The 23,104-nt window shown below is 38.9% G+C and overlaps 3 protein-coding genes across 3 annotated transcripts; all 3 read right to left on the reverse strand.

Moving 5' to 3' along the window:
* Window positions 1-657: 657 nt before the first annotated feature.
* LOC144642954 (protein rolling stone-like) lies at window positions 658-7,456 on the reverse strand. Its single transcript, XM_078502077.1, has 2 exons — window positions 7,316-7,456; window positions 658-2,695 (listed from the first exon to the last, which is right to left on the reverse strand). Exons 1-2 carry the CDS (start codon window positions 7,400-7,402, stop codon window positions 1,871-1,873), a joined length of 912 nt encoding a protein of 303 aa, XP_078358203.1. The 5' UTR covers window positions 7,403-7,456; the 3' UTR covers window positions 658-1,870.
* A 3,389-nt stretch (window positions 7,457-10,845) lies between these two features.
* On the reverse strand, window positions 10,846-14,988 carry LOC144642955 (uncharacterized). Its single transcript, XM_078502078.1, has 2 exons — window positions 14,865-14,988; window positions 10,846-12,518 (listed from the first exon to the last, which is right to left on the reverse strand). Exons 1-2 carry the CDS (start codon window positions 14,949-14,951, stop codon window positions 11,694-11,696), a joined length of 912 nt encoding a protein of 303 aa, XP_078358204.1. The 5' UTR covers window positions 14,952-14,988; the 3' UTR covers window positions 10,846-11,693.
* Window positions 14,989-16,887: 1,899 nt separating this feature from the next.
* LOC144642953 (protein rolling stone-like) lies at window positions 16,888-19,380 on the reverse strand. The gene is made up of 2 exons (XM_078502076.1): window positions 19,258-19,380; window positions 16,888-18,347 (listed from the first exon to the last, which is right to left on the reverse strand). The coding sequence occupies exons 1-2, from the start codon at window positions 19,342-19,344 to the stop codon at window positions 17,523-17,525; spliced, it is 912 nt and encodes a 303-aa protein (XP_078358202.1). The 5' UTR covers window positions 19,345-19,380; the 3' UTR covers window positions 16,888-17,522.
* Window positions 19,381-23,104: the final 3,724 nt, after the last annotated feature.

A 23,104-nucleotide genomic window follows, 5' to 3' on the forward strand; every position in this document is an offset into this window, starting at 1 on the left:
TAGCGAAATTATTTTGCTCTCAGAAGAAAGCCCGTAGCTTACTCTACAAGATGGCGTAATTTTAATTGGCTGTGACGTCATATGACGTCACGTGACGTCATTAGAGCCGCCATCTTGGATTTCAACATTTTCTTAGAAAGTCACAAAATAACGGAAATTGATGCAAAATAAAGTCAGAATGCTTATGGAGTGTTAAAATAAACAAATCTTGCAATTCTGTTTAAAAAAAATGGAAAAAATAAAGAAAAATGTTAAAAATGACGATTTTTGGCAAGACCTGCCTGTATTTGGCAACGTCAAATATCATGGACACATGGTTGACATATCAAAATTTTGGCAAAGGATGAATGAACAGCTACTGAAAGTTTCAGTACTGTAGAGTAAATCGTTTTCTCAAAATTTGGAAAAAACCTTATGGGGGGGGGGGGGGGGGGTGGCATCCACCCCCCGCCCCCTTGTACGTCCGAGGGTTAAACAGCCAAACAAACAAACAAACAATCAAACACAAATTAAAAGGCAAAAGCATTTAAACCTGATATTTTATTTCTAAAAGAAAAATTTCTATTTTTACATTGATTGAAAATGATGGAAAGAAGCAAACCAATGATCTGTTTTCATGCAAATGGTCAGCAAAACAGTAAACCTCTCATACAGAACTAAAAAAACTGCGATTAGTATATGTAATTAAGGTTTAATTTCACGCGCATTTTTAAAGTTTTCACAAATTTGCCCGAGTCGCGAAGCGACGCAGGCAATTTGGAAAACTTTAAAAATGCAAGTGAAATTAATCCTTAATTGCACGAGGGTACATTGCGACTACTTGTTTATCACATAACGGGCAAAATTTTGTAGAAAGAAAAACTTATGAAGGCCTCGCTGTCGAGTAACCGGTTGGCAAGAATATTCGCTCGCAGCAAAATGACCACATAAACAATCAACGTAAGTCCAGAAAGAGAAAAGCCTACACTAAAAGTAAACATAACATAGCATGTGCAGTTCACAGATAAAAATGAAACAGTTAAATTGTATTCCCCTCTGTTTGCGAGGCTTGCTGCCGCGTGGAAGGTGAAACCCCTACCAACTAGTTGTCCGAAAGAGCTTTAATATACCTTCTTAAACCCGACACTCTCCTTTCCACAGCGAAACCTGTAAGTACCAACACAAATTTATGCCATTCCCGGGCGGATAATGTGGCCTCTGTTTCTAATAAGGTGGCGTGGAGCGAAGTAAAACGAAGAAATTATCGTTAAGCCTCGGCCGCCATGAATTTCTATTCTTCGTGTAACGCCAGCCGTCCAGACTAAAAGCGTTTTCGGATTGGATTGAAAAGTCCTCTTTCTATTCCACCAAGGTACCACTCATTCCTGCATGCCGATTTTCTTTCACGTTTAATGAAATAACCGCATTTATATCAAACTCAGATCAAGCGCTGCGTTTCTGAACTTTTTTCAAAACTCATTTTAGGCGGGAAACCAACTGAGTGCTGACGCCGCGCGCTCAGCCTATCAGGATCATGTAATAAAGCCCTTTTGATTACCAAAAGTGCCCGCGTGATTAAGAGAAAATGCCCTCTGTCTCAGCCAATCAGCATTCAGTAATTTAACCCCATATTTGATAATAAAAAAAAAAAGAGTACGGCAAATAAGTCCATTATTATATATCAATCCAGGATAGTTTTTAAAGTTGCTATCCAATTTATAAAACATGTAAAACATGTCTGTTAAGCATCTCTGTACTCTATATACAACTGTTCAGTGCTTGGGCTTCTAACAAGGATGACCCCTGAGTTTATTGTTAACTTGATAACCTTGCACAGAGTTCTGCAATTTTACGATCTAAATAGGCTGCGTCTGTGTAAACAATCACATTATTATTTACCACACTTGGTTTTCATACAGACGCGTAGCTTATAGAAACCAAACATTATGGTTTGACACAAGGGAATGCCAATAAAGAAAAGGCAAAGCTGTGACACAGCGGACAGAACTGGTTGTCCTGTGTAGTCAGTCTGTGGATAAATAAAACCACCACTGGCCGCCCAGTAAATCACTGTAAATACGATATAGGCAATGCAATAAAGCATTGGGTAGATAACATGAAACAAGCGAACAGGAACTGAACTTAGCATGGTATCACCAATCATAACTATAGAGTTAACTCCGTGGGAGATAATCGCGACACCGATTATTTTGTTATTTCCATTAAAGATCAACAACCAGAAAGCTAACGTCACCAACATGGCGGCCACTGAGGCGATGTTGTAAATTACCCATAATGCTTCGTGGAACCAAGCCATTGGGACAGCCGGTGATGATTCAGGGGGGTCTGATGCAAAAATCACTTCACCATCCTCACACACATGCCTGGTGCCTAAGTTAAAGCTTGTCTCGCACCTATTGGTCAAATTCCTGTTTGAATCTGCAGTATCGGCAGATTTTTCGTCTGTAACCAAGTTTCCCTCGTCATTCTTCTTCTGGTCTGTTACGTTGTTTCCTCGAGCTCTCTGCTTACGTTTTCTCTTGTAGTGGATGGCCGTTACTATGGCAGCACAAACGAAGTACAGTGTGACAAATAAAAAGCTCCAGTTAGTCAGCTTAATATACCACTTGTCAAAAAGTACAGTTACAATCATACAGCCACTGCAGAACGCCGCAATGATGAAGCGATACAACAGCACAACTGGTAAGCCAAACCACTGCAAGATAGATAGATCAGACACATGGATAGAACATTTAGCTCAAAAGCTAGTTTACAGGTTCTCCATGAAAATACATTAAATACTTGTAAATATTCTGAAAATACTAAAAATGAAAATACATTCTGAATACTTGTAAAAATTCTAATATATAGATTTAGGCACGCCTAAAAGCGGAGCTCCCCATTTATTAAATTTTCACTGGAGCTTACAATGTTTTCATTCTAGTGAATAAGCGGCCAAAGTACTAATGTTTATGGCGGTTTATAGGTTCAAGACAAATTTAAATAGCTTACGGTTAAACCGAATGTCAGCAGTACTAGTACGACAAAAATAATAATCTTAAAGCGGGGCAAAATCATTACTCATGGCACGAAAAATTACTTTAGAGTACAGTAAATTATCTGCTTTCTAGCAATAGAAAATAGTTTCGCGATCCTGTAAAAGTTTCGCAGCAGTTTAGTAGACTCCACAATATCTATTACATTGATATAGGATATATTCAACGTGAATCGCTGAGTCTGTCGGATTAGCTCAATCGGTAAGGTGCCAGTCTGCAGATCGGAAGGTCGTGAGTTCAAATCCCAGAGGGTCAAGTTTTTTTTTCCTTTTTCTTTTTTTTTTACCCCGTAGCAATAAAATGGTTTGTTTATTATATCAACCCGATATAGCTTTCGAAACTCCTTCATGTACGATGCTGGCTTTACAGATAGACACGAAAGTCATGGATCGATTATGGCTCTCAATGTCCACTTTTTTGGTTGTCGATTACTTTCTACACGTAATTTTCAGCCACATTTTGTTTCATTGCTTCTTGTTTTTCTTTTCAAACCTCTTTAAATTTTAAAGGCCGCCTTTATACGGCCGCCTTTATACGGCCTTCTTGCTTCACTATTTCTACCATCAAACTATGGCGGCCATGTTGCGCGACTCCGTACGTACGACGTACGCGCCCGCGAGCTATGCCGCTATCCATGTTGACCATGAAAACTCATTTCGATAGTGTTCCTTCTTTCATGCGTATGAGGCTCTGCTCTGCGGCCCTTCGGGCCGCTGTAGAGCTCCGCTAAAAATACTAAACATGACAATACATTCTGAATACTAGTAAAAATTCTAAAAGTACTAAAAATGGAAATACATTATTAAAAACTAGTAAAATTTCTAAAAATTCTAAAAAAATCAACTATTTACAAGAATCTATTACAGGATTAGAATCACTTAGATTAAAAATCGATATTAAGAGATAAGATATAAAGGGAATCGGTTAAACAATTAACAACAACTAACCGTGGTTGTGAAAAATATCGTCATAGAGGCTGAAGCAAATTATTGAACTGTGAAACACTAACAAATCGCCATATTTTACCAAAACCATGTTAAATAATTGTTGCGGGCCCAAGAGAGGCCCGCAACCCTAATCTTGACAGTGACCAGCGGATAGCGTTTTACGCGTGCGCGCCACGTTTATAAACCAGGACCGAACCGGAAGTTGAAATTTTTGTTCTTCCACTAAGCACGATCGGAATGCGAAAATGTGTTAATCACAACAGTTTGTCGTAACACCGGAAGAAAAAAATCTGTTCTCCAAGAGCGATATTTTAAAAACAGCTTGTCACATTAGATAAACCTTCTGTGACATTGAAGGCGTTATGTGTTGCTTTTGAGAACATTTGCTGTGATTGTATCACAGATAAACCACGGTAAAGCGAATGATTCCAACAACGGTTATTGTCGAGAAATTCGTTATAACACTGACAACATAGCGAGTTTACCGACTGAGAAAAATCACATCTAAATTCACACTGCACCGCGTGCGAAAAATCCTTGCGTGACGCGTTACTCAGAATAATTGTCTATTGTCCATTTGATCATTTCAGTCCTCCTTGTTCAGTCGTTTATTAAGCAATTATTGGATGAGGTTGAGTATGATATCGTGAATTATCAAAACCGAGGTCTGTGTTATCTGCCGAAGCCGAAGGCTGAGGCAGATAACACAGACACGAGGTTTTGATAATTCATGATATCATGCGAAAACCGAATTCAATAATTGTTTTATTATACGTTTTTAAACAATGTGCCAACACTTTTTCTAGCGCCGGCGTAAAACTTCGTCAGAACATTGGCCAAAGCGGTTTTATCTTGTGGTTTCTCCAGGTTCTTCTCCCTCAAATAATCATTCAGAATGTTTACACTTGTTTTTGTTGTTCTCTTGGTGTTTTTAGAATCTTTGTTCTCGATCAAAACTTTCAATTCCTCTTCGGAAATGGAGGCGAATCGCTCAGCCATATTTTCAAAAGTTTGACAGCACTACACGGACGAGGGGCTTGGAAACTAGGCGGACTTTGAACTCGACATGATAACCCAATATCTGCAGCAGATATTGGGTTATCATGTCAAGTTCACATGCTACTGTATATTGACTGAATGCTCTCGACCAATCACATGTTTCAAAGTAATTCTAATGTATAATAATTATAATTATCGGCACTGCCTACCAGTACCTTGTCTAAGTGCGTCAAGGCCCGCACTTTCTAGCATGTGGTTACCACTAGTTTTATCATTCGATCTTTGAATTTGTTTTTATAATTATCTCCTGGAACTGGAACCCGCGCGCTTCATTACTGAAATAACACAGAAGAAAACCGTAACTTCGCCGTGGATGATACGAGATGTTTTTTTTAAAAAACACACCGCTAACCCAGAATCTGGATTTTCACAGAATCGGACACAACTGCGCTTGAGCAAGATATTATTTGCAGCAAAATCAGTGTCGGACGGTAATGTGTATGAGCAGACCGTTGTTTGTAGGCATAGTTTGCAGGTCACCAGGTAGGCTTTATACCAATGAAAGAGAGGTAAAATGCATCGAATGATAAATTCATCGTTTTTTTCGACTCTTTTTGCTTGTTTACAAGCAAAAAAGTAGGAGAATAGCGTTTAGTGGACTCAAATCTGAACCGGAAGGGATCGCATTCTTGTTAACTCTCAAGGGAATACTTTCCGCTGTGGGTGATCAAAGCGCGTGACTTGTAAGTGTCACTCTATAGTTGTGCTTCAGCACTTCCGTTCTTGTAGAAAAAACGTGACTTGTCAAATTTACAAACATTATATAAGAATCAAAAACGTGAGTAGCCCAACTCTTACGTCACATAACCAATTAAGAGTGTAAGCGGTTGTAAGAATGTAACGCAATTTTTACTAGTACAAGTCTTTAGGCGCTAATATTAATTTAACCTAAAACGATTAACAACGCAAATTTGTACTCGTACAAGTCTTTCACACACTAAAACGTTGCCAATAGTTAACCAAAGGGAACTCATTTGGTGACAATTGATTATTTCTGCTGAGTTGCACAATTGTGCTTCAGCACTTCCGTTCTTGTAGAAAAAACGTGACTTGTCAAATTTACAAACATTATATAAGAATCAAAAACGTGAGTAGCCCAAATCTTACGTCACATAACCAATTAAGAATGTAAGCGGTTCAGCGCTCGAAGACAGTGAAGTTTAAAACGATTAAGAACGCAGTTTTTACTAGTACAAGTCTTTAGGCGCTAATATTAATTTAACCTAAAACGATTAACAACGCAAATTTGTACTCGTACAAGTCTTTCACACACTAAAACGTTGCTAATAGTTAAAGACGTTTGAATTCTTCCATGATATGTTCGAACAACAATGCCCAGGATAAACCTTCTACTCATACTAACCTCATGCAAAAAAAGTCGATATCTCGAAGAGATCTTTGATTTGATAGAGTTATTCATTCTTTTAACGACCATATCGGTGAAGAAAATCGTGTATTGCTTTACGAAATGATTACAGTGTAATCATTTCGGAAAGCAATACAACACTTCATACAATTAATAAGATATTGCACGCGTAATGATTGGTTGATTCCTGTCGAAAATACTATCGAAAGCTGTAAGTAGCTTACGTTGGGGACGAACAAAACCCTGGGTTTATTTGATCCGTAACGCAACATTAGTTCCACGACGTCTTTGCGCATTGTTTTCTTATTGTTTAAAATAATGCAAATTCACACGGACAGACGTGATTTTATTGGAAATAAACGACTTCTCAGTAAAGTAGCTAAAGCACCACAAACAATTAAACAACGTCACGACAATCCAAATCTGTATTGGCAGTTGCCAACGCAACGATGATCCCGTAATTACCATATTGCATTTCCGGCTTCGGTCGGCTTTCGATTTAACGTTTGGGCGCATTGATCATCGAACTAAATATTTTTATATCACCGCAAATGACATGTTTGTCATGTCGACACTCGGATAAGAAATACAAAACGCAACCAGGACTATCTTTAAATTAGGCTCAGGAACGATGTTTACTTTATAAGAACTAGTGTTACTGCATTCAACTGTCGATAGATAAATATCGATATTCCTCAAACATGAACATATAGACCATAAAGCCATACATTTTACATGACAAGTAAATTATACACGCCCTAGGAATCATCTAAAGCAAAAAAGTACCACAATCGTTTCGCTTATCCGAACTACAATGTCCGTCCATGCGAAATAATCTCGCAAATATGTTTGCATCCTATGTATAGCTGCTAATCATAATATGTAGTGTGTTAAGGAGTCAAACTTACTGGAGATTGTGAAAAATCCTCTGCGTTAGGATACAGCAAACGAAACTGAATCAGACGAAACTCGTCGCGAAGAATATTACAGCACATTCTTCGGCAGATTCACTCTGTTATAATTCAGCTCAGTTCTTTGTCTGACTTCTATTTGCTAATGCAAGAAAATGAATATCTAATTCAGAGAAGCATGTCACGGTCACGATGTCACACAACAGTAAAAATGTACGTGTCTAAAGGAGGGGGGAATTGGGGAATGCTGAACACCACATTACCGCAACAAAACTCGGCAAATATTGCAATATTACAAAAAAATGAGAACTACCACGATTTCTGGGTAAGCTTGTATGGCTCAGTAATAAACTGCCTTCGCGTGTCGCTTTGATCAGGGGTACCCATCGAGAATATAGTTCAAAACCACTTAAAGATAGCACCGTTCAACGTATTTTAGTATTTAAACGGTAGTTATAGGCATATTTTTTTCCCCTAAAAATTTTTTATCTGTTCGGATTTCCTAGCTGAAAGTCTAGTGATCCGAAAGTTATAGGGATCAAAACTTACCTTTTCGAAAAAATTCCAGCCAGAGAAGGGCTCCCGAAAATTCTAGGTGACCTTTTTAGAGTAAAAATCCGTTAAAAATGAACAATTATACCATTTTTTAGATATTCGAAAATCCTAGGAAAGGCAGGCAAGCAAAAAAATTTACAACGAATGTTCCGAAAATTCTAGATCTCAAATCGTCTTCCGAACAGATAGTTAACGAAATATTCCGTTGGGTGCCCCTGTTTGATTACCGAAAAAATGATGTTTGGTTCACTAGTTATTCGAATTGTGTCGTATATGTGTCGTTGAATAATTGTTAAATATATCTACCTTAATATATATAAAATATTGCAAAATCTACAAATGACGTTAACAAAAACAAACATTACTAACAATGAATACAAACTTTGGCTATTATGATAACAACTAAGTTAGTTATTTTAATTATGAAATACAATGAACAACTGCCCATTGATTTTCGATCAAACTTTTTTAGTGGGATAAGTTGTTTAGTAACGAGGACTTGAATTTTAAAATAAAAATGGGGGATCACCGTATTGGTTAAGGAACAGAAGGACCTTGTATACGCCATATAGTTTATAAATGTATCAGCTTCTATTTTCGCATTGTTAAAGTTTGTCTTTATGCCCGGGGAGAGGGGGAGGGGGCGGACTCTCCTACATAGCCTATACGGGGACGTGCCGCTGGATAGGGTATGGTTTTTGACTCCTCTGGCCCTCAACAGGGTATATAATTTCAAGCTCCTCTGTCCTAAACAGGGCCTGAAGCTGTCCTTGACAGGGTATGGATGCAAGACTGTCAACCATGTATTTACAGTGCTTTCACTTTCACTTTAATAAAAAGCATTATTTTATTTTGTGGGATCGGTGTTTTCACATTTCAATGCGTCAAACATCGCGTACGGAACGCAATCACAATAAAGCTTAAATGATTGTTGATGTTGTCCTTTGTCCTAAATAGTATTGTCCTAAGCAGGGTCAGGGTTTCAAATCCCCAGCTGCACCAATATACCTAAACTTAGGTCAAGTACCCACCCCGGGCCATTATGTAGTTTGTTTGGACGATTGAAGAGTGCGAGGACAGTTCTAAGGGTTAAAGTTTGTATGGAATACAAATATTTATAGAACGCGTGAAACCTCTGAAATGCATCCTGCTCAGAAAATATTTCCTCGACTCACTTACATCAGACCTGTCGGTCCTCAAACCTATGCCCTCCCCAGACTGAGAATACCAAGTTCCATTACAAAACTTAATCTTTGGTCCCCGCGAACGAATACTTCGGAAATCACTGTTCGAGGATTTATGTTTGATAGTGCACCCATTAAATCTAATTGAAAACGAGTGTAAATTTAATTCTCTCTACACGATGTGATTTATGACGTCGTGATATACAAAGTATTTCCATTAGGTACTCCAATATTACTCCAATATGAGTACCCAAACTCTTAGTGGCTTTTCATACACCCTGTTCGGAAATGTTGATATGTCGTCACTAGTGAGAAAACCAGACTTTATGGAAAGAGGATAACGTCAATATAACGATTTTTTGGCCAGACCTGCTTTTATTTATGACGTAACTATGGCCACGTCAAAAACCATGGACAAATAGATGACGCAAACAAAAAAAAAAACAGCTATTATTTTTCCTCGAAAACAGCTTCGACGCAAGCATACTGCACAAGCGCGATCACAAGCACAAGGATCATTTTTCTCCTTTTTTTTATACCTGCGCTTGTGCTTTAGTTCGTGTGAAAACGAACTCCGCTTAAGCACAAGAAAAGTGTTTACGTTTGGCCGTGTCTAGCCAATAAAAGCACATGTTCCACATTCTCCCGCGTTTGAGAACTTGAACAAATTGACGGAGGCCGCGGTTGATTTTGATAAACGTTTTCCGAGGTTGTTCGGAAGAGTGTTGTTAATTTAAAGACAAAAGCAAATGGGCACAAACACGGGCACGAGTAGCAAAATAAGATGTTTCGTTTTCCTCTTTTTTTAGTCAAAGTTAGTAGAGGAGACTGACTCTGAGACTAACTCTACTAACTATGTTTTAGTCGCTTTCGCTTAGTCATCACACAAGTAAGAGAGAACAGCACTCGATTCCTGGAAGTTTCTGCCGCCATATTTATCGAGAGAACGGAGTCGGGAACGGGGTCTTCTAACTTGTAAACATCGAGTACTTATGCTTTTGCTTATGCTTATGTCGACGTTCGTTTTCACTTCATGGCACAAACTACTTATGTTTGTGCTTGTGCTTGCGGATTGCGCTTGGACGTTAGCGGGTGTTCCTTGAACCGCAGTGCACGTGGGGATATCAATAAATTTACATGTACGTCCGAGGCACGGGGGGGGGGGGGGGGGAAGCACTCCCATATATGAGCTATATAGGTATGTGCCGCTGTGAAGGGTATGGTTTTCAAGCAGTTTAGTCTGGGATAGGGTATAGAAATCAAAGAGTTTTGGTCTAGAAAAGGGTATCATTTGCCGAAAAACTGATAAGAGGTATGAAGAATTAAGTCCAGAATAGGAATAGAAACCCAAAAGAGAAAGAGGCTTCCCTACACGTGAATAAAATCATTGTGACAATGTTGTTGACAGATGGTTTTCCTTTAAAAACACTGATCGTGATACAGTTCTAAAAAGAAGCAAGTCTGGGATAGGGTAGGGATTTTCGATATCTAGTCTGGTATAGGGTTGCAAAACCAGCTGAAGATGGTCTGGTATAGGGTAAGGGTTTCAGAAGCCCAGCGGCACACCCCCACCCAAAAATACACAGGGTGCCCCCCGGGGTCCGAGGGTAAACAATAATGCGCGTGTCAAACCATTACAGCAACAACAACAACAACAACAACGTGATGTTGATGCTCTCGTTAAAGCATTGTTTTGTTGAACAAAACAATGCTTAAACAAGAGCAACAACATCAAACAAGCAAATAAAGAAATAATATTTAAACCAAATTCGACATCCCTTATTTTACTCCTTTTTATTACACAGCTTGGAAAAGATAAAAACAGATATACTGTACCTGTACCGTAAACATGTCAACTAATTATAATTATTTATACCGCAAAACGTCCACCCCACACGAAATCGGTATATTATAGTATTACTTATTACACGACTAAGGCGGTTCGAGGGCCAATACTTAAATCAGCCAATCAGATTACTTTATTTCCGGTCCCGCGAGGGCCGATATTTTCCAAGTATCGGACCGGGTTTTGTCCCGGATGATCCCGCGCTAATTCCCGGGCGATTTAGCGCAAGATTTTTGCAAGATTTGTTTTTTGCAAAAAATTTTTCCGAGTTTTTATTGCTTTGAAAATGATATGACCCGGCTTACACAGAAATAATTATAACTTCTTTAGCGCGCGTAAAAGTTTTGCCGCACATTGTTTTCCACGACATCTTCTAGGTAGCAATTCTCACTACACAAAGTTTCCAGTCGTGTAATAAATCTCTTATTAACCAAGCTTGCTCGGGACCGTACTGGGCGAATATTGGCCCTCGGTCTTTTTTGTACGGACCTCGCTGCGCTCGATCCGTACTGTCAAGACCTCGGGCCAATATTCGCCAAGTACGGCCCTCGCGCGTGGTTAATAAGATATATTTATCTACATTGGTGAAAAACCTTGCAAAGTAACGATGATTTCTATAAAAAAAATACAATTCTAATAAGGTATAGCATCTACATGACTACTGCTGGCACCGTGCTATAGCTGGGCTCATACCAAAGATGACTTCCGAGTTAAAGTTATAATACATAACATGGTTATACATTTTTGCAATTTTACAAAATAAATGTAATGTTTTGTGTTAACAGCCTTTCTATTTTCCACACTTTGTTTTTATCCAAATTCGTAGGCGATAGATAGCAAACATCAGGCTTTGAAACAAGGGAAGACCAATAAAGAAAAGGCAAAGCTGTGATACCGCGGTGAGAACTGGTCTCCCTGAGTAATCAGTCATCGGATAAATGTAAGGCATCCCAAATGAATTTGTTCCACCGACCGCCCAGTAAATAAGAGTAAACACGATATAGGCTATGCAGTAAAGCATTGGATAGATGACATGAAACAAGCGAACAGGAACTGAACTAAGCATGGTATCGGCAATTATAACTATGGAGTTAACTCCGTGGAAAATAATTGTGTCAGCAGATATTTTGCTATCACTGAAAAGCAACACCCAAAAAGCTAAGGTCACTAAATTTGCGGCCACGGAGGCAATGTTATAAATTACCCACAATGCTTCATGAAACCAAGCCATTGTGATAGCCCGTGATGCTTCTGAGTCGTCTGGTATGAAGACCACTTCACCATCCTCACGCACATGCCTGGTGCCTAAGTTATAACTGGTTGAGTTCCTATTGGAATCTGTGGTATCGGCAGCCATGTCTTCTGAAACCGAGTTTCCTTCGTCATCCTTCTTCCGATTTGTTACATTGTTTCCTCGTGCTCGGTGCTTACGTTCTCTCTTGTAGTGGATGGCTGTTACTATGGTAGCACAAACAAAGTACAGAGCGACAAATAGAAAGCTCCAGTTGCTCAGCCAAATATACCACTTGTCATAAAGAAAGGTTACAATCATCCAGCCACTGCAGAATGCCGCAATGATGAAGCGATACAGCAGAACACCTGGCACACCAAACCACTGCAAGATAAAGGTAACCGACTAAATTTAGTTAAAAAAAGACAAGGTCATTACGCTATGATATTCATCAAGATATTAATTAAATAATATACATAAAAGATCAGCATTTTAAAGAACCCCAGTTTGAAGGCTTGATAACGCTATCTAATGGATGAAAAAATATATATCCAGACAATACGTATTAAGATGGTTTCCGCCCAACATTCGAGCAGTACAGGCAAAAATAAAGTTACCAAAAAGGCCTCTTAGCATGGTAACATTTTAAGTACAGCTAACAAAAACCTTCCAAAAATTTAGCACTCAAGCTGACCCCTCGAGAGAAAAATGGATTTGAAATTGTCAATATTTCAGTTACAAAGGACGTTTCACGCCAGTTCAAAACAAAATGGCGCGCATTTTAAACATTTTTACGAGGTTTGACTTAAATTTTCTCGAGAATGCTTTAGAATTTATAAATTACGGGGTCAGTAAGACAAATAAATTTCGATAAGATCTTTTAAATAGTATACAAAATGATGCCGAGTAGATTTTTTGGTACTTAATTTTTGCACTCATTGCTCGAACTTTCAGCGGAATCCGTCTTAACAAAATCAGCATACACCCTGTCTACTGAATAGAGATTAATATAAGAACTTATGCAATAACCGAGATACTGCACATGTTATGATTGGTAAAAAAATGCCTGTCATCTTTATGAGGGCGGACGCAAATATGACGTTAAGGCGTCGTGTGACTTGCGCGCGTGATCTATGTGGATAGTCCATGTCAATCTTACAAAAAGTTCTTAAAACTTGGGACCAAAACAAAAACACGAGAGACATCTAACTACGCTAAACAAGCTTGAAGCATGACTCGAATGAACTAGATATAAAAAACTACATGAAAGTGTTTGTTGAGTAGTTTGGCGACGTCTCGGGAAATCCATGACTAGCGATAGACCACTGAGCTTAATTAAAGCTCATTTAGTTGCATAACTTTTTTTTTTTTAATATAGAGTTTTTGCCGTTGACTTTTTCATTTTTCTGGTAAGAAATTCCATTGTTGTTGTGTATAAGGACCTAAACACTATCAAGGCAAGATTTGCACAACATAATATAGCATCTCGCCGATATAATAGAAAAAAATAAAAGAAACATCGTAAACAGAAGTGTAAGATGTTTATTACGTCTCTCCAGATATTTATAAACCGAAAAAACCCCTCACTGTCGAGCCCATCTTTGGAATAAGGATGCCTTTGTGTTTCTTTCTGTGAAGATATGTTACAAAACATCACTAAAACATAAAGAAATCCACTTTTTTTCTTGTGCGAGCCCTAACTGATATTTAACTTGAAACAATTAGGCTCCCGCATAAGGTCATTAAAAGAAAAAAAAAGGCGCCCCCCTGGAGCTTACCGTGAAAAAGCTTTTATGGTCTTACAAACATTCACCGATTGGAAAGAGTAGCGTAAGAAAAAACGCGTCGGTAAATTTAGAGCTTCATGTACATGCATCTTTGGAATGGGATATATTATAGAGTTTTGCGCGCTTTTCCCAACATTGCTGGTAGTTTGCAGAGTTTGCCCGGGTACGGCGAACAATCTACGAGGTGGTCTATTCAATAAGTAATCAGTAACGCAACATTTAACACGTTCAGATTGTTTTCTTCATGGTAGTAATGCCAAGTCACGCGATTTCATTGGAAATAAACGACCTTCTTAGTTAAGTCACCAGGTTGCAAAAATTCAGCATAAACAAAAACGACGAAAACAACAACAACAGCAACAAAAACACAATCTAACGAAACTAGCCCTCTTTCACTTATTTAAAGTTGTCAACTTGACACAATGCAAATTCACTTGCGTAACAATGAACCCCTAATAATTATTACCGTGCATTGCATTCACGAATTGTTTACACGTGAAACCGGCTTCGCTCGGCTTCCAATTGCAAACTGTTTGGGTGCATCTATCAACGAAGTGTGTACATATTTTTCTCTGAAAATAATGACATTTTTGACATGTCGACTCTCGGATTAAGGAAAAAAAAAGAATGGAAAGCACAAAACGAAACTAGGTCTAATAATCCTAAGGCTCGGGCACAATGTTTACTAGAATCTGCACCGTTTAATGTTACTACATAAAATTGTCGACAGATAGAACACATAGCCATATATTTTACCTGATTTTACATGACCGAACTGAACGATGCCGAAGGAGTCGTCTAAAGCAAACCTTTGCTACAGACACGTTCCTGATCTTAACTACATGTCTGTCCATGCGAAATTATCTCACAAATATTTTGGCATCCTAGGAAAATTCATTTCATATCTACTCATAATTGTAGTGAATTAAAGAGTAAAACTTACAGGAGATTGTGCAAAATCCTCTGCGTTAGGATGTAGCAGACGAAACTGAATCAAACGAAACTCTTCGCGAAGAATATTACAGCACATGTTACAGCAGATTCACTTTGTTGTAATTCAGCTCAGTTCTTTGTCTGACCTCTATTTGTTAATGCAACTGAATGGATATTGTTAAATATTCAGAGAAGCATGTCCGTCACTTTCGCGGTGTCACGCACAACAGTAACGTGTAAGTGCCTCGGGGGGCTTCTGTGACAATTTACTGTTCTTCAGTCCACCGCAATGTTTAAAACATCCAAAAAGGTAGCCCCGATTGTAGAATCCGCTTGCACAAATTTACAATGAGCTAGAATACCCCAGAAAAGTACAGTGTACCTTTAGTCGACTGGGTGACGATAAGTTATGTAATTCCTTTGCTTCTAATCACTCTGGTGCGAATGAGCACGTGACCGATAAAACCTACAACGTTTCCAGGAGTATGAGCAACTCAGAGAGAAATTATGCACGTACGTAGTAAATGATAAACGACCAAACTCTGTTTACACGTTCTTTTTATATTCAGATAAAACTGCTGAGTTTCTTTAATAGAAGTCAGATAGAATACCTAAAGTAATTAATAAAACGCGCCCTATGATTGATATTATTGGGTGACCCGTGTGTCTCTAAATCTTGTTGAGGTAATTGAAACGAAAAAAATAAAAAAATGTGAAAGTGATGCTCAACATAGGAGGCGCGGTGGTCAAAGGTTACCGTGCTGTACTCTGGATCGAGCAATCCGGGTTCGAGCCCTGGCCGGGGTTATTGTGTTGTGTTGTTTGGAAACTGAGACACTTTACTCTCATATAGTACCTCTCTCAACCCAGGTGTATAAATGGATACCGGCGAAAAAATGCTGGGGTAACCGTACAATCGATTACAGTGGAACCCCGATATAACGATATGTCAAGGGAGAGTAAAATTATATCGTTATATCGAGGTATCGTTAGAACCCCGGTATATCGATATGGCCGTGAAATAACCGAAAATTCGTTATATCGGGGTTACAATCAAAGATACTGAAACTTAGAGAACTATAAATGACAAGGAGGATAAAGATGATAAAGTTGATAAAGAGGCTAAACACAGTATCATTTCGATATAATTGTACAAAGCTGTTGGCAGAAACATAGAGATACTCGATACTGTAAGTTCATGTTTAAATTCAATGTTCTGCATTCACAATATCACGGGAAGATTTTACGTTCTGCACTAAATTCTCATCGTTATATCGGGAATCGTATATCGAAGATCGTTTTATCGGTGTTCTCCCATACTCTTTACTGTCTTGACAGGACACAGAATACTCATCGTTATATCGGGAATATCGTTATATCGGGGTTCCACTGTAGCATCCCATCTCGAATGAAGTAGAAATACTCCTGATCGCTTAATTCTAAAGAAACCGGGATATGCTTTTGCATTATGGTCTTGACGCAGACTTTACCTTAGTGTTGCTCAACGTTTTTTTTACATGCAGCTTACTTCACAAAGTGTCTTATAAATGGCTAAAAGCATCAGTTTTATCCGCGACCATCGTTTTTTTTTTTTGTGCTTGGTTTTCCTCATGTTTTGGGTAGGCAGAACTCAACAAACTGCTTATAAAAAATAGTGATTTAAACGAACGGACTATGTTACACAGTGTCGTTTGGGTAAGATAACTTTATTTTTAGCAACAATGCATTCAGTACACTTTTAGTAGTACAAATATAGAAACAAAGGAAAATATCTACATTTTACTGGTCATGTATAAACAATAACATGGATAACTCAGCAATAAGGAACAACAATTTTTTGGAGGCAGCGTGGATAAATGATTTGGGGCGCTGATCTTGTAATCCTGAGGTCCCGGGGGTTCAACCCTTCTCTTTGTTACTGGGTAGATTTGTTCTCGGTAGCCCAAGTTCAACTCCTCGAGCACGCTTTGTTAATTGCCCTTGTCTCCTCCTTTGTATTTTTTTTTGCCCCCTCTGAACTACTTCCATATTATTTTTTTTCTTTTTTTTACAAAAGCAAAGTTCAAAAACATCACAGAATATCAAAGGGCAAACTTGAGAAAGAAACTCCAGCAAACTGGTCTGTTTTGAGTTCGATCGATCTGGAAAGTTTGCCAAATCTTTATCAGTGATCTACATTACTATATCTAGACCACAGTGCATCGACGAGATATAGCCTCTTCAACTATAAACATATATACAAGGCAAGACTACCGTTGATCTATGTTGGACATCCAATTTAGTATACACCTAGTTGAAGAATCGTTGATTCATGAAAAGCATAAACCATGAACGATGAGACCCAAAGGTTCACTTGGAAATCAGAAAAAAAAAATAATAATCGTAGACCGTGACAGAAAAAAACATGGTAACAAAAAGGGGTTGCCTAAGTCGTGCTTTGAGGTTCTGAAAGAATAAAAGGAACATTACTAAGCTTACTAAGGCTTCCTACCCATAGTACCAGTGGGTCATATCGTTCATGGTCTATGCTTTTCACAGGGTCGATGTTCCTTCACTTAGGCATAGTCTGTGACAATTCAACACTCTAACACTACGGTGACCTCTGCAGTTGTACGATCTTCATTGAAAACGGCGAACGTAAAAGGACGTTTCTTGTCTAATCACGACACTATTTTACACACTTAATTTTTATCCAAACTCGTAGCTTATAGAATCCAAACAGCAAACTCTGACACCAGGGAAGGCCAATAAAGAAAAGGCAAAGCTGTGACACAGCGGAGAGAACTGGTCTTCCTGTGTAGTCGGTCTGAGGGTAAATATATGGCATGCCAGACGAATTTGTGCCACCGACCGCCCAGTAAATCACTGTAAGCGCGATATATGACATGCTGTAGAGCATCGGGTAGATAACATGAAACAGGCGGACGGGAATGGAAGTGAGCATAGTATCACTGATCATTACTATGGAGTTGACTCCGTGAACAATAACTGACAAAGCGCTTAATTTATTCCTTGAACTGAAGAGCAGCAACCAGTAAGACAAGGTCACCACAAGGGCTGCTACTCCTGCGATGTTATAAACTACCCACAATGCTTCGTGAAACCAAGTCATTGGGAAGACCCGTGATGCTTCAGCACCGTCGGTAGCGAAATCAATTTCGTCAGCATCATCATGCACAAGACCATTGCCCACGGTAATCCCTGGCTGGCCTCCATCGTCCGAATTTCCACTTGATGCAAAGTTCCTCATGCCATTTTCAGCCTGGTCTCCAACATTGTGCTCACCCTGTTTGCGTTGTTTCCTGTAGTGGATGGCCGTTGCTATGGTAGCACAAACGAAATACAGAGTGACGAAAGAGAAGCTCCAGTTACTCAGGTAAATCAACCACTTGGGTCCGTTGCGCCTGAAAATAACTGCGCTCCAAATGATGGAGGAAAAGCAGAATGTGGCAATGACGAAACGGTAGAGAAGAACAACTGGTACGCCAAACCACTAAAAAAGAAAAGAGAAATCCAGTCACATTTCGATGTTGCCGAGAACATAGACTCCCTAATCTGATATTCTTTTTCTAGGGTCAAGCTCAAAATCTGCTACGTCCGTTCAGGGTATCAATGACAATTATAAACAACATTTCTAGAAACCAATACGTCTGAATTCGAAGATTTAGCTGTAAAGAGATTCGCAATATCGACAGATCATGTAGTGGCGATCACTGATGTAACATGAACTGGCGCAGTTCACTTGCCACAATGCCCTAAAGATATCCCGGCAGATCTCGAAATCTCTTGCCAAGATTAGCCACTTCACTGTCACAAAAACTATACACAAAAGCACTGCGCCAGCGACAGTCAAAACAAAAAAGAAAACAGTTGGAAGCCGATTGTTTTTCCTTGTTGTTATTCAACATTACGCAATGCAAACTGAACTGCCGTGTTAATAATTCATAGAATATATATCTACACAACAGAGGTATCTGATTACAAACTGCTTTAGTAACTACATAAAATGTGTTACAAATATACATCTGGAGGCTTTTTTTTCTGCTTTTTTCTGCTTGGGGTATATGTTTATTGAACTTTAGGATTTCAGATAGGATTTTGGTCTTCATATGACTACCACTGAGACTATAACGTAAACATAAGCAGGCTTTGGAAGCGGGCTAATTACAAAACTACTGCCACATTGCTAGCTATTACTTTTCATCAAATCCCAAAATATTAAATACAAAATACACCATTAAAAATCGTCGAAGACGAGTGAATTCGATTAGAGATTGTAAGAGATAGATAACTGAACTTATGTTACCTTCTAAGCGATGGAAGCATATGTTTCCAAAACTAAAATTAAATTTGTAGATTTCTATATTCTATGAAACCCTCTGCTAGTATGAAATATAACTTACAGGAGATTGTGCAAAATCTGCTGAGTTGGGATACTGCAAACGGAAGTGAATTAAACGAAACTCTTGGCGAAGTACGCTCCAACACATTATCCTCTGAGATTCAGCTTCTATCGTAATTCTCTCTTTACCTGACCTTTCCTCTGTACAAACAGTGTGACATACAAAGTTGGCGAGAAAGTCACGATGTCACATAATTAGATGAACGTGACAGAAATCTTTTCTCGGGATTTACCTGGGACTCAAGACTACTCTCTTACAAGAAAAAAAAAAATAATCATGAAATCTAGAGACATCTTCAAGCTAACTCGTAATTTCCAAGCATCGCATAGTGTCATCGTAATTAAATAAATGCATCCATGCCCCTCATAGTTGTTTTAAGGAAACGTAACGAACGCCAGTGAGTGTTTGTGTCGATGGCTATGGCATTCTATGTACCGTTGTTGCTCTTAAAACGTATCGCGTCAAATACCTTTTTGTTAATACTACTCTTTGGTGCCTTCTTATAACTGAAATTCACATCGGACAAGGACTTCTCTCTATCTAATGTCGAATATGTCTTTCCTTCGGGGTATTAACCTGCCGTAAGCTCATTTGATAAAACGAATGTCGTCATTCTTTTCTTGCACGGAAAATTAAGAAATCACAATTCAACTTGCTCCCAATGTGTTGCTTCATAACTCAGTTAATAGAGCATCGCACCGGTATTGGTGGAGGTTTAGGGGTCGAATCCTGCTGAAGCCCTGATTTTTTTAAGCTTCTTTCCTTCCAATTTCTTGAATTGCATATTCACTACAATTTTTTTTTCACATCTGGCCGGAGTTCAAATATAGTTTTTCACATACTTTACGTCAACGAATAAAATAATGATGTTAGCGCAGACGTCATGTGCTTGAAATGATGCATTTAAATTTATGTTGAGTCTGCCCAGTTAGCAAAATTCACGGCCGCCATTTAGTAAATATTTATTCTTTTTCTCGTAAACAAAATGACAAACATGTACATTTTTTTTGCCGTAAAAACTAACCTTTGCAACAGTTACATTTGCCTCTTACCCTGATTAGTCCGATGCTGAACGAACTCCAAATCTCTAGTTCTGGTCTTGTCTTGCGATTGGCTAAAACACGCTGGGTGGCCCCAGGTTGAGTTTGGTTTCATTGTAACTCTGAACTGCTTAGAGAGGTACAAAGTTTTCTTGTGACCTAATTAAAAAATTCATACAGGCGGCGTTCTTGGGAAAAAGCAATACTTGATGATGTGTTTTCGATCTCCCCGTATTGCAGTACTGATACAAAAATACTAGACTGTAAGCAGTCCTTTTTCATAGTTCGTCGATAGTCAAGCGAATTAAGAGCGCAAAAGGAAAAATGCCGTGAAAAGTGTGGGGGCGAGATCTTTCCTAGATCTTCCGTGGTCTTTTTTTCCACTCGCCTTCAGATCATGACTAATACACCACACGAGTACTACGAGTAACATACGGGTAACATACGAGTAACACACGAAACATACGGGTACATACAGGTACATACCGTAGAATTCCGGTTATAAGCCCCCCCGCTTATAAGCCCCCCCCGGTTATAGGCCCATCATCCTGGAAACAAAAAAATACATAAGGTTATAAGCCCCCCCGGATATAAGCCCCCCTCTACCAGATGACAGTACTGAATAGGGCTAAATGTTGCTTTATTATGTGTTTTTAACTTAAAAACGTATTGTCATCAACACTCCCGTGGCTCGTTTTGAAACGTTTTTTTCATTCCGCTTATAAGCCCTCCCGGATATAAGCCCCTCCGCTTATAAGCCCACCCAAAACCCCTTACGAAGTTGTATAAGCCCAGGGCTTATAACCGGAATTCTACGGTACGCCCTCTTCCCCTCAAAAAGCTTGCATGACGAGTCCAAAACAAAAGTAAGACACAAAACCATTAAACGAGAGTAACACACGGAACATACGGGTAGCATACGGATAAAAACGGGTGCAAACCAGTTCCCATTTCATTAACGAAATGCCAAAATCATTCAAAACATAGGAAAAGGGAAGGTATTCATCGCACCAGAATATCTTATTATCAATAACCGTATTTCTCTTGGCTCGTTTTTTTTCTGCACAGAGTCTCGGGCTCGGATTTTCTAAAATTTTGAAGTCTCGGGCTTGGATTTTAAAACGAGGGTTTCGACGTCTCGGCGAGTCTCGGATTTTGAAGATCACGACATCCAACGTCAAGGGTGGAAAGACCAGCAAATGATTTCACAACCGTCACGCTTTATTGGCCTTTTTTGACTGTATCTTCTTGAATTTCTTTTTTTTTTTTCGATGCAGTTCCGCATCACACAGCTTATTTCAGTTCAATCACGCGTCACCCCAAACCCTTTGCCAACCTCTTTTTATACTTTATCATGGCGTGACAGTGAAAACCAGCAATGCTCTTTGTCCCTGGGCCGTCACGCAATTTTGTTTTGAGGGGAGAGGGATGAAAAATCAATATTTTTTAGATTATTATTCGATTATTATACCCGTATTTACCTGTATGTACCCGTGTTTTTTGTTTTGTTTCCGTGAAGAGTGAAATGAAATGGGAACGAAGCACCCGAATCTGATTATTCATATGTTACGGGTACGTGAATAAGCGTATCCTATAACATTCAAAATTGACTTTTTTACTAGTAAAATGGTTTTGTTCACTTTTTTGGACTCGTCACGCACGCTTTTTGAAATGAAATAGGAACTGGTATGCACCCGTATGTATCCGTATGTCACTCGTATGTATCCGTATGTTACTCGTATGTTACCCGTGTGTACCCGTATGTACCCGTATGTTCCGTGTGTTACCGTAGTTACCCGTATGTTTCCCGTATGTTACTCGTAGTACTCGTGTGGTGTATTAGTCATGATCCATTTGTTTTGCTTCTCGATCGACGTACTGAGAAAAAAACGACCGCTTGTAGCGCTAGCTTAATCTTTACAGGATCGCCAAGTAAATCTGATGAAACAAATAATCATCACTTTTAGGTCTTACAAACGCCTATAGTGGCAGTTTAGCGAGAAACATTTCATAGGAAGATTCGCTGACACATGACAGCTTTCTCTTCTCTCGACCGCGACAGCAGAGACTGCGTGACAAAAGAAATAGTTCTGCGAACCAGTTGTATGTCACGTTTCTTACCGTACGGTAACTAGTCATGTACCAGATTAAAATACCTTCTGGACAGAATTTCTTCGGATTCCAAAGCTCGTTATTGTTCAAACGATACGCAATGTGAAATGTTAAACCAAGAAAAAAGTCAATAAATACCAAGACTTAAACTGAGTTTCTACCATTAACAAGAAAAACAGTTGGCTCCCGCCACAATAATTGACTCTTACAGGTGGAAAATCTCCTACTGATTTTGTGTAAAGAGACAACTTCCGCTTTATTCGAATACATTTTCCTTGTGTCATCTATATGCGAAGTTAAGTTTTTGTTTTGTTTTTGCACTCAGTTTATCATTTTGTTGCCTCACTTTTCAATTTGGGTCATGCAAAGGATCGTTGTTAAATCGGAACAAAAACTCGATTGAAGAGCACACTGGTACTAGCATGACCATGAATAAAGGCCTCGATCCCGTATTCATTTGATAATTCTGACGAAACTATATTTTGAACACTGTGCCGTGAATACTTATTCGCCATTCTCTCACCTGAAGGGACACTACTTCTATTTGGACGCCGCGGTATATCATAGAATACTATTGCCGTGGTAGGCAATGAATCCTTTTCAAATCCTATCAACATTTCTTCTTTTTACAGTGTTGGATTTAGGAAACGGACAAGGTGGGTTCAATTTTGTATCTGGAGAAGCAATTAAGGTCA

The sequence above is a fragment of the Oculina patagonica genome, chromosome 2 (assembly GCF_052425735.1).
Source record: "Oculina patagonica isolate OP01 chromosome 2, crgOcupat, whole genome shotgun sequence".
Classification (NCBI taxonomy): Eukaryota; Metazoa; Cnidaria; class Anthozoa; order Scleractinia; family Oculinidae; genus Oculina; species Oculina patagonica.

Coding starts and splice junctions, on each gene's coding strand:
- LOC144642954 (XM_078502077.1), bottom strand. CDS start 7,402: ATGTGCTGTAATATTCTTCGCGACGAGTTTCGTCTGATTCAGTTTCGT. Junction 2,696..7,315: donor AGGATTTTTCACAATCTCCA/GTAAGTTTGACT, acceptor TCTATCTTGCAG/TGGTTTGGCTTACCAGTTGT.
- LOC144642953 (XM_078502076.1), bottom strand. CDS start 19,344: ATGTGTTGGAGCGTACTTCGCCAAGAGTTTCGTTTAATTCACTTCCGT. Junction 18,348..19,257: donor CAGATTTTGCACAATCTCCT/GTAAGTTATATT, acceptor TTTCTTTTTTAG/TGGTTTGGCGTACCAGTTGT.
- LOC144642955 (XM_078502078.1), bottom strand. CDS start 14,951: ATGTGCTGTAATATTCTTCGCGAAGAGTTTCGTTTGATTCAGTTTCGT. Junction 12,519..14,864: donor AGGATTTTGCACAATCTCCT/GTAAGTTTTACT, acceptor TTTATCTTGCAG/TGGTTTGGTGTGCCAGGTGT.